At 41.7% G+C, this 18,759-nt stretch overlaps 1 protein-coding gene across 1 annotated transcript in view; it reads right to left on the minus strand.

Moving 5' to 3' along the window:
• EHD4 (EH domain containing 4) overlaps nucleotides 1–18,759 on the minus strand; it is a 72,515-nt gene that overhangs the window by 50,032 nt on the left and 3,724 nt on the right. Inside the window, exon 2 of the mRNA XM_019725423.3 lies at nucleotides 6,876–7,052. Coding sequence (XP_019580982.1) covers nucleotides 6,876–7,052 — 177 coding nt within the window. The remainder of the gene's footprint in view (nucleotides 1–6,875; nucleotides 7,053–18,759) is intronic.

Here is an 18,759-nt window from a genome sequence, read left to right on the forward strand (position 1 = left end):
ACACTCGGAGAGCAAATCTGTGAGAATAAAGTACACAGAGATCACTGAACATTCTTTGTAAGTTCACAGAGACAAAAACACCATATTCAGTTCTGTAGAACTGGGGTAGGAACGGAGTTCTGACCCTGTCTGTGATGAACCACATCTCTTGTCAATAATGATTTGGTCTCTGATCATTGCCCCAGCCTTTTAATCAGATGGCTGGTAACATTTGGCAATGCTGAAAAACTGCACACACGTGGAACTATTTCACATAATGTATTTCTGGGAGAGGCTGGTCTTTTTCCAAAACCACAAGCTCACACTCAATATCAATATTTCCAAAACACAAGACCTCTGGATTCTAATGTGAAGTTAACAGAGGGATTCAAAAACGTAAAAACTGTCCACTCCCTCTGTGCAAAGTGACAACATTTCAACAACTCCTGGCTCCTGACACAACAACAGAAGCAAAATCTGTGAGCCACAAAACAACATGCAGGCAGATGTGGTGATGTTACCACACAATAAACAAGGGAGTAGGCTGAGGGGCCAGGAGGGGTAACTGCAGAAAAAGGAGGAGGAAGGGGGAGGGACAGAGAGGGAGAGGGAGGGCTGGGAAGAAGGGGGAAGGAGAGAGGGAGGGAGAAGGGGAAAGAGAGAGAAAGGGAGGAAGAGAAGGGTGGGAGAGGGGGAGGGAAGAAGAGGGAAGGGATACCAACATTCCAGTTCAAGGAGGAAGAGGAAGAAGGGGAGGAGGGGGAAGAGGGAAGAGGAGGCACTCCGAGAGGGGTGGCTGAGGGTGTGTGCAAGCTGGGCTCCACTCCACAGAAGAAAGTGGGTGTGGGGGAGTTGGGGGTGGAGAAGGGAGCGTAGAGCACTAGTCAGCTTTCGGACCCCTAGTCGAGACCCCTAGGGGTTAGAACCACACATGTTTTCTTAAGTATACTATAACCAGAAAAACACCCTAATGCAATGCCTTTAAAGCAATTCTGTCTTACTTTTATGCTCTAAGAAAGGAGGTGAAACGCAAGGTTATTTTTTGGGTAGATCAGTCAGCTATGGGTAAGGCCTTCCCTTCTTATGTGTCTGCTGAAATGTTTCCAAGCACGGATTTGCTGTCCCATGATGGATTTCCTTTCCTTCCTAGAATGACTAACATAAAGTGTATCAGTGCCTTGCCGTCTACATTTCACACGAAACATGCAGGCATGTGCTGGTTAAGGCCAGGACCCTCACATAAGCTTTTACGAAGTATCTCCCTCACCCAGGGCTGACCTGATACATTTTATTTTCTGATAAAAGGAGGGCAGAAGGAGACCAAACCCTACACTGGACCTTGATTCCCTGCTGTCATCCCCACAACCAAGGAAGGCTCAGAGGTAGCAGCAAGCGGGTGGGTAAAGGTCTCAGGCCATCGGTGAGGAGCCCTGCCAAACAGTAAAACTAGGGGATGAGAGGATTCAAGTTCTTAAAATTGCCTCCAAATGCTAACATTCCAAGTCAATGATCAATATTTTAAAAGAACCAGGCAGTACCTTAATATGGCCTTTGATGGCCAAACAATGTAGTGATAGGTAGTAGTTACAGTAATAATGAAATGGCACAAACATTTACAGACCACTTACTGTGAGCCAGGCACGGTTCTCAGCATTGTCAACTCACTCAATGCTCGACACCACCTCAGAGGTAGGGGCTTTGTGCCATTTCACCAAGGAGGAGCCTGGGACACACAGGAGTCACAGACCACAACTTGCCAACTCACATGGCTGAGCGGTGATGGACCTGGGATTCTCACCTGGCAGTTCTGACTCCAGAGCCCAGGTCTTAACTACTAGGCTATTCCTACAATTTCACACATTTGCACCACTGCTGTGGACCTTTCTCACACAGAGAGCAACGTCTTGAAACAGAAGAGTGACATGCCACAGCCCTGAACTCCCCACCAAAGGCTCCCCTGTGTGACTCCCCCAACTGGTGGAGAGTGGGCCAGTGTATAGGAGGCAGAAGATCCAGGCTCTGGTCATCTCTGCTCACCCACCCTATGACCTCCAGCAGGCCTGAGCATTTCTACCAGCCTGAGGACTCCCAGGTTGTTGTTAGGTTCAATAAACCTCAGCTTCCATGGAGAGAATACGGAGCCGTTTCAAAGCACGTCGTGCGACCCCAGCTCACCTCACTGATAAGACTAAGACCAGAGAAATTACACACCTTCCTAAGTGGGAACAGTAAATAGCACACAATATACACAAAAATACTTGGACATGGCCCTACCACATATAGCTGATCTAACCTTCTTCTGCCCAGGAGGAATTTAATTTTACATCCAGACTATAAAAAGCCCATGGTTATCCCTGAGATTGAAATCTTACAGATTTACCACTTTCACAAGTGAAAGGTGGTTGAATGTTGGCAATTTCATGAGGTTCGACCTACATATGTACTTTCTAAAATCAAGCTTCTTTCTCCGGACTGTCATGGGGGAAAGCTGGGTGCAAGGCACCAGGGCCAGGGTCAGGAAACTCTGCCTGAGTCCAGGCAGTAAAGCTGGTTTTCTGGAATGTCAGGACCGTCCAGGCAGCTGCCAATAAAGAACAATGTTTAAAGGCCTGGGAGCCACCACAATCCTGAGGTTAAATATTAATAGGAAGAGCTTCAGCGAGTTTATTATGGATAAGCACACCACGGACACATACACACAAAAATCAATTAATCCCTCATATTAAAAAATAACAATTTTGCTAGTGAATCAAGGTGATTCTTGGCACGAGCCTATTTTCCTTAATCTCTGCAGCTAAATTAGCTGCAGTGTCTGGGCTGATGCTGTATACTTGCATTGAGTCAGTTTAAAAAAAATTCCCAATGATACTAAGTGACTATGAAATATTCATAGTCTAAAAATGTCTATTTAATGAAGTCATTTAATTATAAACATAGAGGTAAGAAACAAAGTTCCAAAATACACATTATGTATTCTATTATTGTTAAATCATTACACAAATGTAAGACAGTAGTTTTTTTTTTCTTTTTCTTTTCTTATCCCCACCATCACCAGGCCTGGCTAAAATGACAGGAGCACTGGAAGGGACATTCAGATTCCTTCAGCTCAAAGGGAAGTTTCAGAATTTGAATTCCTAGGGCCAGGGATTAAAGTTATTTTTCAAAAAAAAAACAGTCAATGAAGAAGTAAATGGGACTAAGCATTTCTTCTGTGAAAGACTACAATTTAAAATTATACTAGATCTTAAACTAAAAACAATGTCGGTAGTGACTTGGATTTGAAAATAGGCTAATGTTTTTCGAAAAGTAGATTGAGGGAAAAACATTAACATCTGGTTCAAAAGCAGGTTGCAGGGGGAAATGTCAGAGGCCAATTCCTGACATTTCTCAAACTGACCAAAATACTACACTGGTGTTTCCCAGGACGTGTGGCCTCCGGGCGCTGCTGGGATGTCATCTCCTCCTCCATGAGGTAGAACTGCCTCCTGATAACAGACTTTGGAACCTCAATAGCCACTTTCCCACAGAGCAACTCCAAGCCAATCCTGCCTGTGGAATTCCTCTCGGAAGTAAAGCAGCACGGTGGAGTTGCAGAATGTCCCATTGAAGTCGTCTCCATAGGACCCTTTTTGTTTTACACTCAGCTCCTTTTATTGTTCAACTATGGAATGTCTACAATTTGAAACTGCAGTTTTGGGAATCTTTCTTCATTTCTCAGAAGTGCACTCTAGACTCCTTGTTACTTTCTTAGAAACTAGACTTCTTGGAGATTGAGACTCAGGTTCTACTGGTTTGTTTAATGCTTCGAGGCTGGTGTGACCCTCCAGGTGTTACCTGGTACCACCATGCAAAGTACTACACTCTTTAAAGATGCCCCTAGGGGCAGACGCCTAGGCCAATGCCCTGTAATGAGGGGGCCAGGGCAATGGGACCTAGCCCAGGGGTGACTGGGGGTTGCTGGCTAGGGGGAGGGGAGTTCTCCACAGCAGGCACCCAATTGTCTTTCCTACTAAGTGTTGTATTTTGACCTCTTTCCCAGAAAGTATGCTATGAGAAAAGAAGTTTGCCTGCCTTGAGCACGAGCTGGCTGATGTTCCCACAGGGATGCTAAAATTACATACACACATTACAGTGCCCTATCCTAATTGACTCTCTTACATCAATGTGGGTGAAACAGCAACGCTGTCTGCAGATACAACTTAATCACGCCGTTTACTCTTAAGTATGTGTTAACTTACATGAGGTAGTACATCCCTTACAGGTTAGTCTTACAGATGCACAGCCACCAGGGTGCCTAGGACAGAAACTCCTCGTTGCTGGTGCCTTCATAAGGTGCAGGGACCACCACAGAAGGGAAGAGGAAACCTGAACACTATCCTGTCTCTGCCTCTTCTTGGGCAAGTCATTTTACTTCTTTGCTCTCAGTTCTCTCATCTGTAAAATGGCCGCAGCACCATCTGTCTCATGAACCCTGAAAAGACTGTGGTCTATGAAATTATTAATCTATAATTTGGGACATAATCATCATCTCCATCATCATTGTTGGTGGGCTATATAAGGACAGCCTTAAAAGTTAGGTGGGGGCAACAGGCAAAGATTCCTAGTCCAAACATCATACCATTGGGCAGCTCAGTGCAATCACTAGTAAGGGCCAGGGGCCACTTAGCTGAGGGACCCTGTGGAAGTTCAATTAACCTCTTTATGCATCAATTCCTCCGCTCTACATGGGAGATAATAGTTGCACCTATGTCACTGGGTTTTTGTGAGGATTTAGAGCTAATATAGAGTTTAGAACAGTTATCCGACATACAATAAATGCCACATAATTACTTGCGATTCTTTTTTTATGTGTTCTGAATTCAATTAATACTTGATTATATAATGTATGGATTATTTTCAGCAAGTTTTAAATTCTGAAATAATGAACCTGGCCATTCAAATCTTTCCTGTTTGCATTTCCATACTTAACTGCTATACGTTTGGGATTTGAAAAAAAAAAAAAAAAGCTTGTCAGGAAGGTACAGCATCTGCCAAAATAAAACAAGCCCATAGCCATTCTTTCCGGTTTTTACCTTGTGAACATGGACTTCACAAAATGGGAACTTGAAAAAAATAACAGCTTATTTCTTTTTTAAGCCTCTGTCAGGCCAAAAGAGAATAAAGCTAAGGGCAGTGGTAATGAAACCACAGGATTCCAGGCAGCCTTCAAAGGAGAAGGACGCTGTGCCCTGCACTTTCCGGGGCCTCCGGAACCTTCTAGGGCCAGTCTTGGGACAGGAAGCTTGGCTCTTGCCTGCCCCATGACCATGGCTTCCTGGGAGGCCCTGATGGGGGAGCTTCTTGTTCCACTTCTCCTCAAGTGTGGTCCATTCCTCCTGGAGAGACCCTCTGTTCTCCCACCTGGGCTCAACCCCTACTTCTCCCACCAGGAGACTCTGGTGCCAACCAGTGCTACTCTGGAGTCCAGGAGTAAACTCCTCCTAGAGGAGAGAATCCTGCAGCTGGGAAGAAAAATCACCTGGACAGTATCGCAAAAAGATGGAATTTCTCTGTGGCTCCATCTACATCATCGGCACCTCTATTTATCCTACTGCCAAGTTCCCTTGCTGCCACTTGGATGTTTTCTTTGATCTGTGATAGGAGCATAAAAAAGCCCTTAAAGGAGAGTATGATCCCCAGAGAGCTCAGTTTTTCACAGAAGGCACTTGTGGAGGTTGCCTGGGCCGCTGCTGACAGAGCTGCGGGTACAGCATTCATTCCAGTCCCTGTGAATAGCGCCCCCTGGAGTTGTACAAGGAAGTGCCTCAGCTCTGGGAAGACGGCTGTCAGCTGGGAGGAGGATACATTCCTACTTTTTAAAACATCTAAAAAGGAGGAGTGCAGTTCAAGTCTCTTGTCTGTCAGCTCTAGTCTCACCTCTCCCTGAAGGGGTTTGGATGACCCCTCCCTGGTCTGGCACCTCCCACACCCCACTCCCCTAAACCAACCAGTCTAATGTAGTAGACTCATAACACAGGGGATTGAGGGATGAGGGAAATGACAGGAAAGAAGAAAGAAAAAATTAAAAAGAGAAAGAAAAGGCTAGGAGTGGCCAAAGAGGAGGAGGGAGAGGGAGGTAAGGGCACTTTCATGTCAGAAAGTGCAGAGCTGCATCCAGAACCTGCTGGCTTGTTCTCTGCCCCCGCACCCCTGTTTCATCGGGAACTCTGGTGAAGGTTATGGGATAGTACAAACAAAACACATCTCCACTGAAGACAGACCTCAGCGACCCTACAACTTCACATCTACAAAATAATGATCATGTAACAAAATTAACTTTTTGTGTTGTTTTGGTTCTGTTTCTCCTGCCCTACTCTATTGAATAAGGAAGCACCTCAAAGCATGGGAGTAAGAAGTATAAGGGGGCAGCCAGGGAGGTGAGGTCACTGGCCCTGGAATAATCAACAAACTAAATGTGGGTGCCTGGTGACCCTTGGGGGTCCTCTGGGCTAAGCTCTCTGTGCAGGAGGCCCTAGCACACTATGCCTGAGAGGTAGCCATCCAGCCACCACTTAACATGGCCAGTGACGGGGAGATCATTACTTCACAAGGCAATTTGATTCATTTCTGTGCAGTTCAAATTATTAGAAATTTGTTCCTTATATTGTGTGGCTTACAATGTCCAATCCTGGGCCTTAGTTCTTCCCTCTGAAGCCACCCAGAATAGGTGTAAATGATCATTTCCTATGAAAAGTCTTTCAAATATTTGAATACAGTAAGTATATTTTCTGTAACTTCTCTCTTCTAGAATAGACATACTCTGTTCTTCTGTTTTTCAACCTTTACATGTAACTGGCAAGAATGCAAAGAAAAGTTTTAAATAACTTGACCAAAGGTGGTATTTTGCTGGTCCTTACCGATTCAGGAAAGCATTTCCAAAGCGACTAAGCTTTCGAAATGGCTTTTTGGGGTCCACAACTAAAGCGTTTCCTGGAGTGCTGCCCTCGGTCTCCCCATACATCACAGCGATAAAGGAATCAGTAGTGGGCTCTGGACCAATCCGCATGCCTGGGAAATCTTGCTCCAGTAAGTACCTGGGAGAAGGGAAAAATAAGAAACTTAGCATGTTGTCACAAAGCAAGAGACCAAAAAGTTTCCTGGGTCTACATACTCATTTAAAGTCTAGAAATATAACCCCCAAGGAAAGGAGAATGATTGGCATTTTACTCTTTCACTAATAATGATTTGTCAAAGCTTAAAATCTACAGACTTATCCCCACCCTGGGTAAGAAGCCTAGTGAATGAAGTCAGACATCTTGCAGACAGACTGGGCCTTTTGAGAGCCTACTTTGGCTCAGTACATCAATTCTCGTTTGCAGTTCCATTACCACAACAGACACCATCCCAGAGATGTGCACCCAGCCAGCTCTTCTGCACCCTCCTCAGGCCCACCTCCTTTGGGGAAGTGTCCCTGTCCCTCCAGCATGTTCGGGACACCTCCTCTGTGGGCCGCAGGCTCCCTGCGCCTTTGGCCGTCATGGTGCTCAGCCCGGGTACGGTAGGTAACTCTTTGCTTGTGGGCCCTTGCAGGTAGGCCCCTGGCTGTGGCCAGATGATGTCCCCAGCACCCGGCACTGTGCCTGCCCACAGAGGGGCACTCAATGTAGTAAATGAAACAATGAAACAGCTCCTTCCTCCTCACTGGCAGTCTATGAGGCTGGAACCTCCCCCCTTGTGCATTCTATAGCTTCCTTGGGCTCCAGGAAGTTGTGGCCATGGAAGACAACTTCCAAATAATTCAGTAGCAACAGGGGCTGCTATGGGGGACAGGGGTGAAGGAGGGGAGCTCTGATTACATATCACCAGGGCCATTGCTAGCCCTTTGCGCAAACTGGAAAAAGATGCCCCTTCCTTCAGGCAGACACGGCCCTGCTCCAGGGTTCACAGCTTAGCAAGCAGGACTCTACTGGATTTTTACCCACTACAAGCCCCTTTGACCAGGTGCCCTTATGAAGTTTAACCTGAACAACTGTATACAGTGGCCCTAGCAAAAGTCATTGAGCGTTCTCATTCAGTGGGTTGAGGAGACCAACACATGTGATATAGGGCATAGGACTGGCTCAATGACATGTTTGGGTGGGGCAAGCCTACTTTCTGTGGGAACTGGGTGAGTTTTAACATATCAGCAATTCATTCAGCTGAAGCAACTCAGAGCCCCTCCCAACCTCCCGACCAAGATTCCTTTTCCCTGATGTAGGATCATTTATGTGCTTGTGTATATATGGGGGGTTGGGGGGAGGCAAAGACTATTCCCTTCCTCTGCAACCAAGGGAAACATCAAGAAGGGAGTACAGTTAACCCTTGAACATAACATTCGAAAACCCGTATTTAACTTTTGACTCCCCCAAAACTTAACTAATAACTTACTGCTGGCTAATGCCTTACCAATAACATAAACAGTCAACATATACAGAGGGTGCCAAAAAAATGTGCATGTATTTTAAGAAAGGAAAACTGTTTTAAAATTGTAATACTCAATATATACTGATAAGAAAAGATAAATACAAGTCAGGTTTGACTTCTGCAATTACAAGAGGTGCTCAAAGTGGTTACCATCAGCGTCCAGACACTTCTGATTACAGTGAACTACTGCTTGAGCAACATTGACCAAAGTCCTCTTGTATACATTTTTTTGGCACCCCTGATATTTTGTATATTATATGTATTACATACTGTATTCTTACAATAAAGTAAGCTAGAGAAAAGACAGTGTCACTAAGGAAATCATGAAGAAGATGAAATACATTTACAGTATTGGGGAATTATGTCTGTGATCTCTACGATCTATCTTTTCCTCTTGAAGCCATTTTACAAAAAATGTCACGTCCTTTGGGGCAGTCCTCCCTAATCAGTCCATGATGTTTTTTGGGTTTTTTTTGGACACGCCCCCCCTCCCCTTCTCTTGTGAGCTCCTCAAGGAACATCTAGTATTGGTGCTATTGGTGGGCCTATTTCCTCTCTTCTGATAGGTTGTCTGTCATTTCCTGCAGGGCATAGTCCACACACTCAGAACTTGAGAGTCCCAAAGTCTCTTAGGAATCATTTGGTTCAATGCTATATCTTTACAGGTGAAGAGACTGCGGATGAGGGTAGGAACGTGACTTATTGCTGGTAAAACTTGTTCATGGGCCTGCACAACTGGAGCCTGGAGCTCCTGCCTTCTGGCCCAAAGCTTTTGCGCTTATACTTGGCTCAGCCCCACAGCCTTGGGGTCCCACACACCCCTAGCTTCTGGGCCCTTAAGTAGGATCTGTCAGACCATGAGGTAATATATGATAGCCACACTGATTGTCCAGGAGAGTTTTTACACTGGGGGGAATGGTGAAACTCGGATACATTTATGTCCCACTGCTGGGCAGGCAGGCACATGTCACCCGCAGTGAGAGAATTAAAAACAACCAGGACACAGAGGATCTGACATGAACCAAGTGAGAATGAAGTGATGAGGTTCAAAGCCAGCAACCTTGAAAGGAAGAGTCTGAGTAGATCCTGAGACGCTATCTACAGAAATGGGTCATTCACACCGCCCCACAAGGCGGATCAATTGCGCTAAACTTGTTTTTTTTTGACACCTCAGAAGCTTGAGGCCACGAGTTTCTGGGACTTTGTGGTGTTATCTGCGATAACAAGAATTCAAAGGAACAAGAGGTCACAGGAAGCCTATGGAAAAGAACCCACCACAGTTCTGAGCCACTGGCCGCTGCACAAGCATCCTGTGCATTGGACTGGGTTTCTGTCCCTGGCTCCACCTTGCTCTCCTTTTCCTGTGTTCTCAGAGAGCCTGCCAATTCCAGTGGTGATTGCTCCCAGAGTCTTGAGCCAAGTCACCAATGTAAAAAGGGACAGACATTTGGATTCCAAACAGCTGGGCAGAGAGGGTGGTGGGGAGGACAGGAGACCCGACATCTCCTTGTCCCTGTCCGGTGAGGGCCACAGTTCAGCCTTGTCCTACAGGCTCCTGGGTACACTGGCTGCCATGCTCAGCCGAGGCTCAAGGGGCTATTTCAGGCAAGGGTATGTGTGGACAGTGTCTTTTTTCTTCCATTGCTAGAAAATTATTTTTTTAACTTCACACACACACACACACAAAGTCATTTTTTGACAAGAAGAAAAAAATCTTCAAGATTATGGAAAGTTCCTCAACATACCTAAGCACCATCTTCTCAGAGATGGGCTTAAGAATGACTAAAATACCAATGAACAAACTACAAGAGGCACATTATTCCAACATTCCAGCTGTAAATTTTCTCTCCCCTGGGTATTCATCCATGTATTCTTAAACTTGTTCCATCCTAAGTACCTTATAGGGTAAGCACTATTTTTTTTGGTAAGTACTATTTTTATTGCCATTTTACAGATGAAAAAACTAGGGCTCAAGTAGATCAGTGGTTTGTTAGAACCTAGGATTTCTTACTAGTCCTGTGAGAACACTACCTGCCCAAATCAGAGTTCGAGGCTGAGTCAGTCTCCAACAGGAGCATTTACAGGCACGTATCCTATGAATCATCACAAATATAGAAATCTAAGCCTTGTTAGTAGTATTTAATAATTAAGCAAGCACTCTAAAAAGTAATATGGCACATATATTTGGCGTGTAATGTGAGCATTAATTTAAAATTCTCAAGCCAAAATCTAGAGAAATAGCTTGTGTAATGATTAATAAGATTTAAAAAAATGTCTGTACATATATCGGCATCTGTGCATAGGGTTCAATTCATTGATATGGCCTGGGACATTTTTTAAAAGAGCATTAAACTAACCCCAACCATCATTTTATTCGTTTGGGTAGTACTAAGGTTTTAACCCACATAGATTGAAAGAAATATATAAAGCACAACTTTCTTTTTTTAAAATTTTATTGGGGAATATTGGGGAACAGTGTGTTTCTCCAGGGACCATCAGCTCCAAATCATTGTCCTTCAATCTAGTTGTGGAGGGCGCAGCTCAGCTCCAAATCCAGTTGCCGTTTTCAGTATTAGTTGCAGGGGGTGCAGCCCACCATCCCGTGCGGGAATTGAACCGGCAACCTTATTGTTGAGAGCTCGCGCTCTAACCAACTGAGCCGTCCGGCCGCCCTGTAAAGTACAACTTTTGACTTCAGTGGAGAAACAGTTTTATTTCCTTATTTTTAGATACAGGGCTATGAGTTTAAATAATTTCAATTTATAATAAGTGTTGGAGAGTTTTACATTATGCATTTCTTGATAATACTTGATCCACTCTTTCACTAGTAGAAGGACTGAAAAGAAAGGGTTAGTCCTTCCACTCTGATTTGGCTTGAATCTGGAAACAATGTTTTTAAAGCAGCTTCCTTTGTTTATCCTCATGTTTAATACCAAGAAATGGAAGTAGGAGGAGAATCAAACATTTTTTTTTTCTTATCACAAAAGTCTTATAAAATGGTCCAGGATATATGTAAGCTAGTACTACCACCACCTCTACTTCTAGACACCACCAAACAACAGATTATTACGAAACCATGCTGTACAGTTTATAAGGCTTTCCACACATTTTATCACTTTACTCTTACTGTCATCGGAACAGGTATTCTTACCCCCAGCTTACAGGAGAGAAAACTGCTTATGACAAGTGAAGCAGCTTGCACGAAACCACATTAACACAGGATAATGACCATGTTTAATATTTTGATATATTTCCATCCAGTCATTTTTCTGCAAATATAATTTTTTAAATAAAATTAGCATGTGTTTAAACAATTCTGCATCTAGATTTTTCACCATTAGTTTTTCCTCATGCCATTAAAAATTCTTTGACAACACAATTTTTAATGGCTGCATACTATTCTAAAGTGAGTATGTATCAATTTAGTTCACCACATCCTATTTATTGGGCACTTAAATAGCTTCCCATTTCTTACCAGTATAATTAACGCTGAGATAAATACCCCTGAACAAACATCTCATCTACTTTAAAATTTTAATCTTCTCTGAGTTATTGAAAAACAATGTCAGGCCGAGCTTCACTTCAATTTTAAAATTATATGTCTTTCTTAAGTGTGAAACTTTTATTTTCAATTTTGTTTTTTCCCTGAGTTAAATCATTGACATATGAATTATCACCAGGAATGCTTATTCAGATGATATATTTGAAACTGAAGACATACTAAGGGAATAGACATACTCAGGGAACAGAGAGTAACTTGTTGCACCAAAAAACTGGAATTTGCTGGGTAAACTCTTTACATATCTCTAGTTTGCCAGCTATGAATGGAATTGAAACTACACAGAGCCAAGACATGCTTAAAACACACTGCTATCTAACCTATGCCATTCCCTGTAGCTGCTCCATCCCACCTTTCATGGAAGGAGGGGAGAAGAATGGGAAAGGAAGAAGAAAGGGAGAGAGGAAGTTTACTGGAATCAAAGGCAACATGCTTTCCAATTTCTTACAGCCCTTTTATTTTGCCTGTCATTCATTCATTTGCTCATGCAGTGACGATCTATTAAGTGTTTTATGTTATGACTTGTAATTTATGAATCTGACAACAGACTTTAGATAGATCTGGGAGCACTGTAAGTTTTATGAGGAAGCTATAGAACACAGTATTTCCCAAAGTTACTTGACTAGAGAACCCTTTATTTCCTTTGAATGCCTATTAACAATCTCCCAGAACTGCATTCCACAGAATACAGACTAAAGGAAAAGGTAAAAAGGCATTTAATAAAATTCAACATCCATTCTAATTTTTTCAAATGCAATTCTTTTAAAATTAGCAGTAGAAAGATAATGTCTTAATGTAATTAATTTATAAAACATTAAACCAACAGTTAACAGCATAACTTAAATAGCAAAGACCTTCCCATTAATTATTGAGATGGACGCTCACGTCCCAATACAATAAAATATGAAACAGAAGAAGGAAACGAAGTAATCACGATGCAATTGATATAGCTGTCTATCTAGAAAACCCAAGAGCATCTAATGAAAAGCTGTCAGAATAACTTGAATCAAATGAACAGATACAAAATAAAAAATGCAAAAAAAAAAAAAAAAAAAAAAAAATCAGGAGCTTTCTTACATACTAGCAATACCCAGCTAGAAAATATAAAGGAAAAAATCGGATTCACAAAGCGACGGAGGATAAAATACCTAAGAACAACATTAAAAAGATATATACAACTTGCATGAGTAAGTCAACCACTTCTCTGAGGTTATGAGTAAAAGCAATGCTGAGCTCCTGCTTGGGAAGGAAAAGCACCAGATATAATGAATGCAGTTCCAATACAAATGGATTCCAGTGGGATTATCTGGGAAGAATCTAATCAAGTAATTTTAAAGTTCCTCTGAAAGAATAACAGGAAATGATGATTGACAGTGTTCGGAACACAAAGAGAAATTAGATCAAAACAGTCTGTGCTACCATTTATTAAAGTTTGTTTTAAAGTGACAATAAAGTCACTTAAAACATTTAAAATGACTTATGACAGCATGAAGAGGGTATAAGAATATACCAACAGAACAATATGATGCAAGAGAAAAGTCCCAAAAAAACCCAATATTTAATAAATTTGCATAAGAGGAAGCCTCATGCGACATTGGGAAAAGGTAGGATTATTTAAAAATTGTGTTAAAAAATAAAAAAAATGGGAATACCTTTGAAAGAGATTTTACTCCCAAGAGGACTGAAGAGTTAAATATTTTTAAAAGCCTGTTTAAAAGAGGGAAACACAGGTAAATATTTACTAAATATTAGGATAGACAAGGATTTTCTACACATAAGAGCAATAAGACATCCATAAAAGAGGAAAAAAGAGATTTGACCGTAAATGTTAAATATATTTGCATGTCAAAAATTATCATAAAAAATTAGAAAGGCAAACCTCAAACTGGAAAAATACTTATAATAATTATGACAAAGGGTTAGTAGCCATTATTGAGCAAAACATTTAAACATCTACAAAATAAAGAATAATAATTCAAATGAAAATTGGACAAAGTTCACAAACAATTCACAAAGAAACAGACATGATGACTATATATGTTACAACTTCATTGGTAAGAAAAAGCAAATTAGAAGAAATTTTTTCCTCTCATATTTGTTTTTAATAGTAATACTTAGTTTTACTGAAGGTTTGGTAAAATAACGATCCTCATATTAGACTCCCTGGTGGGAATCTAATATGGAATAACTTTTCTGGAAAGGAATATGTACATAATATGTACATTATATGTATATTATATATATGTTATATATATATATATATAATATACATATATATAAAATAGAGGGTGCCAAAAAAACATATACACATTTTAAGAAAGGAAAAAACTGTATTAAAATTATGCTGATGGTAACCACTTTGAGCACCTCTTGTAATTTCAGAAGTCAAATACGACTTGTATTCATTTTTTGTTATTGGTATATATTATTACAATTTTAATACAGTTTTTTCCTTTCTTAAAATGTGTATACATTTTTTGGCACCCTCTGTATATATATTTTATATGTAGTATATAATAAAATCAGGAATATATATAAACTTGAAAACTACTTTTTGATACAGTAATTCACGCTCAGCTATTCTTAAAAAAAACTAGAAACAAAGATTTATAGGCAAGAATGTTCACTGCAATATTATGCATAACAGCATAAAATTAGAAACAATGTTCTAAGCTATGCAATAGAATACGATGCAGTCATTAAGGTTATTTTTGAAAATTACTTAATGAAATAAGAAAAAGTTGATCACATCATATTAAGTGGAAAAGGCTGTTTATTAAATTGCATTTATTGCATAATCCCCAGTTTCATAAGCATGGTTTCTACGTCTTCATTCTAGGTTAGGTCATTTGCTAAAAACATGAACAGATGGAGCTTGGACCATACACGATGGAAGGTCCACCAAAGTGAGCCTCCCTCTTCTCAGCTGAGGCTGACTTTTCAGGCTTGATGGTTCAGTTGCCATTCCATCAAGTGAACCTTCATCTTTCAGTGATTCCCAAATGTTTCCTGGGGGAGGCTGCCCAAGAATCACCTTGAAAGGTGGTTTATAAAAACAACAAGAAAAATAGATTTCCGAGCCTTACCCACAGAGGTATTCCAATTCGGGAGGCCTGGGATGAGGCTCTGGAATCTGTTTCGAACGTCTGGCGATTCTGACCCGCAGCCAGAGCCAGGAATCACAGCTTTCTAGTTCATAATGTTCTAAGGTTTTGAAAAGTATATTGAATGTCTTGTAGAAGTAAGCCTCTAGATGTGAGTTACAGAAGAGAATTTTATAATTTAAGAAAACTTTTCTTCCCTACATTTCTCCTAATTCTCCGGCACTCCTGTCGTTTGTCAGGCAGATGATATAATGAGTGGACAAGAGGCCACCTGTGGTGTTTCACCAGGCTCACTGCTGCCACCAACGCCACATCCAACCTGCCCTTGAGCCCCCATCTCCTTCCCCCGCCCCCACCAGAATCCTTGTTCCAAGTCCTGCCTTCTCTCAGGCTAATGAAATACCAGCTTTCTCCTCTCTGGCCCCCTTCCATCAACTTTTAACTTGTGCTCATCTTGAATCAAAGCTTCCGAATGCCTGTGACTAGAGCATGGTTCCTCCCCTTCGGTACCTAGTGGCTGATAGTTTTCTATATTTGTCACTTCACCTCCCACTCATTCCTCAACCCACCACCACCTGGCTTCCATCATCATCACTCACTGACACAGCTCTTGACAAGGTCACCCTGGCTCCTGACCGCCAATCCACCGGTTCTGTTTCAATCCTTTTCTCAGAAGCATCTGATGTGCTGACTACCTCATCTCTCTTTCCCTGGATTTTGTGGGGGCCTTCTGCTGCTTCACCTGCCCAGCATCCATTGCCCCCTTTTGATCAAAGCAACCTGAGGAGCCACCTTTCCTCATTCTGAGTCCACATGGTTTGGGGGCTGACCACCCCACTCCCGGCACGAGTATTTCATTCCCCTTGTTTCTAGGGATGGGCATATGGCCAAAGGTGAACCACTGAGACTGAAACCTGAGATTTTTGGTGAAACTGTTGGGGAAGAGAATCTCTTTTTTTCCCACTGGGGTTGCTGAGCTGACAGAATATGAGTATGGAACTGGAGATGGCCACCTGCCCAGTCCAGGAGGGGCAACTGCCTGAGAAGGAAGCCAACGTGAGGAAGGCAGCAGAGCTCAGAGACTGAGTCCTGAGGGCACCACTTGGGGTCCTAGGCCAGGCTTGTAGCCAGTATACCCTGGTCTGATTGGTTTCATGAGAAAATTTGTACCTTTTCACTTAAGTCTTTTTAAGTTGAATTTCTGTCACTTGCAACCAAACGGGCCCTAAGATGGCTCTGCGCCACACTCCTCCCCTGGCATTACTCCACCTCTCTGGTGACTTTTTCCCAAGTGTCTCCACAAGCTCCTCTTCCTTTCACTCTAGAGCCATATGTCTAACCCCTTGTGGACTTCTACACCTGAGTGTCCACTTAAACATAGGTTTAAATCTAAATTCATAACTATGCCCCAGCTCTTCCACTTCTTGTGTCTCCATCTCAGTGGATAGCTCCACCACCCACCTGGTTATCCAAGCTGTCCTATTATGGGCCTCGTCACTGACACTTTCTTGCCCTCACCTCCCGGTCTCCTTGGGCAGGTAATTCTGGCTTACTCCTCAGGGCTAAGCTTTTAGGATGTATCCTCAGGGAGGCCTTTTCCAACCTCCAAGCCTGAATGAAGGGTTCCTCCTATGCCCCCATCCCACCCTGTGCTTCTCCTGTCCCAGCTCATTACCCAGAGCCCTAATGGCTCATGGATTCTTTTCCATATTCCCTCACGAAACTCTAAGTTCTGTAATAACCGGGCCCATCCCTGAAATCAATATTTTTGAATAAATGAATACTAGGGTGTGTAGTTATTATCTTATATACTGTAAATATAGTCTATTCTCCTTTAAAAAATCAAATATTTCAATATCTCAGAGATCTGCAAAGGGTAAGTATGGTATTTGGCATAGAAGACTCACCCTCTAGTGCCTGAATGAGGGTAAGAACCACCAAGTTGGGCCCACAGGGATTTTTTTTTTTTTTAAATGGACGAACCAGACTGCCTCCTGAGTGCCTTCACTTCTCTTTAATAATGGAATCTAAGGCTTATCAAAGGAATGAAGTAGATCTTTGTTCTTGAACACAATCCATCTCTCCCCAGCTTTGAAAACTGGAACATTTGCCTGCTTCCAATATTCTGATACTTTTCATATTCTTCATAATTTCTTAAAAGTTACCAGCCACAGTTCTTTGAGCACAACTTCAAGTCCTTCCTATGCAGTCAGTCCTCCTATCCATCCATCTACCCAGGTATTTACTGGATCTGGCCTGTGCGGGCCCTAGGATGCACCTCATCCTTGGGGTTTGAACCCCCTCTCAGACATGGCTGGGCTCCCTCTACCATCTCTAGGTCATTTGCTTTGAGCGAAAAGGAGGAAGGAAAATAATAACTGAGTAGTTCTGCTTTCCTCTAATGTCACAGCAAGAGTCCCAAGCAGTGGGCCTATCACTTCCTGATTCTTTTTCTTGTTCTAAACAGGCCTAAAAAGGCTTTTTTTTTATTTTCAGAGGCATTTCTGCCATCTCAGTCCACTCACTCCAGCTTCTTAATGCTTCACACTGTCCATAAACCTTGTCCCCACCCTTGCATATGGAACCCCTGCCCTCTTCCCCATTAACATATTTAAATAACATTTAAAGCATTTTATAGGAAAACATCATATCTTGATTTTATTGAGTGTTATGAAGAATGAACATGTTTATAGGTTGACAAAAATATATAGCGGAAACAAACCATATAGAAATTGTGTGGTGGCTACTCCCTTTTTCCCCTCATGTCTACTCTTTAGTTCCTTTTGTCCTTGTGTTCTTTCAGTTATTCCTACTTCTTTTTTGTTTGTTTTCTTGCTGGTACCCATGCTTATGTTAAATTATTGCACACAGATGTAGAAATTTCTTGACTGGCACTAGTTGCAGAATTATGAAAATTAAATAAACCACAGGACGCTTAGTATTGGAAGACTGAACTGTTTCATATTTTTTATTGAGATATAATTCATATACCATAAAATTCACCCCTTTAAAAGGTACAATTCTGTGGTTTTTAGTGTAGTCACAAAGTTGAGCAACTAATTCCACTATCTAATTTCAGAACATTCTCGTCATCCTCAAAAGAAACCCTGGACCCATTAGCAGTCACACTCTATTCTTTTTGTGTGTGGATATCCAATGTCCCACCATCTTTTGTTGAGAAGAATATTGTTTCTCCTTGAATTGTCTTGGAACCCGTGTAAAAACAAACTTACCAGAGATGTATGGGTGTATTTCTGGACTCTCAATTCTATTTGATTGGATTGTACTGAATCTGTAGCTTACTTTGAGTTGTATTGCCATCCTAAAAATACTAAGTCTTCCAAACCATGAACATTGGATGTCTTTCCATCTTTATTTTTTTAGGTTTTCTTTCATTTCTTTCAACAAAGTTTTATAGTTTTCAATGTGTTTTGGCCTACTTTTGTTAAATTTATTCTTAAGTATTTTATTCTTTTAGATGCTATTATAAATGTAATTGTTTTCTTAATTTCATTTTCAGATTGCTCATTGCTAGTAATAGAAATATAATTAATTTTGTATGTTGATTTTGTATCCTGACACTTTGCTGAACTTGTTTATGAGTTTTAAGAGACTTTTTTTAAGGATTTTTCTAAATTCTTAGGAGTTCCTATATATAAGGACATGTCCTCTGTG

Source organism: Rhinolophus sinicus, chromosome 3 (genome assembly GCF_057876585.1).
Source record: "Rhinolophus sinicus isolate RSI-liver-muscle chromosome 3, RSI-T2T, whole genome shotgun sequence".
Classification (NCBI taxonomy): Eukaryota; Metazoa; Chordata; class Mammalia; order Chiroptera; family Rhinolophidae; genus Rhinolophus; species Rhinolophus sinicus.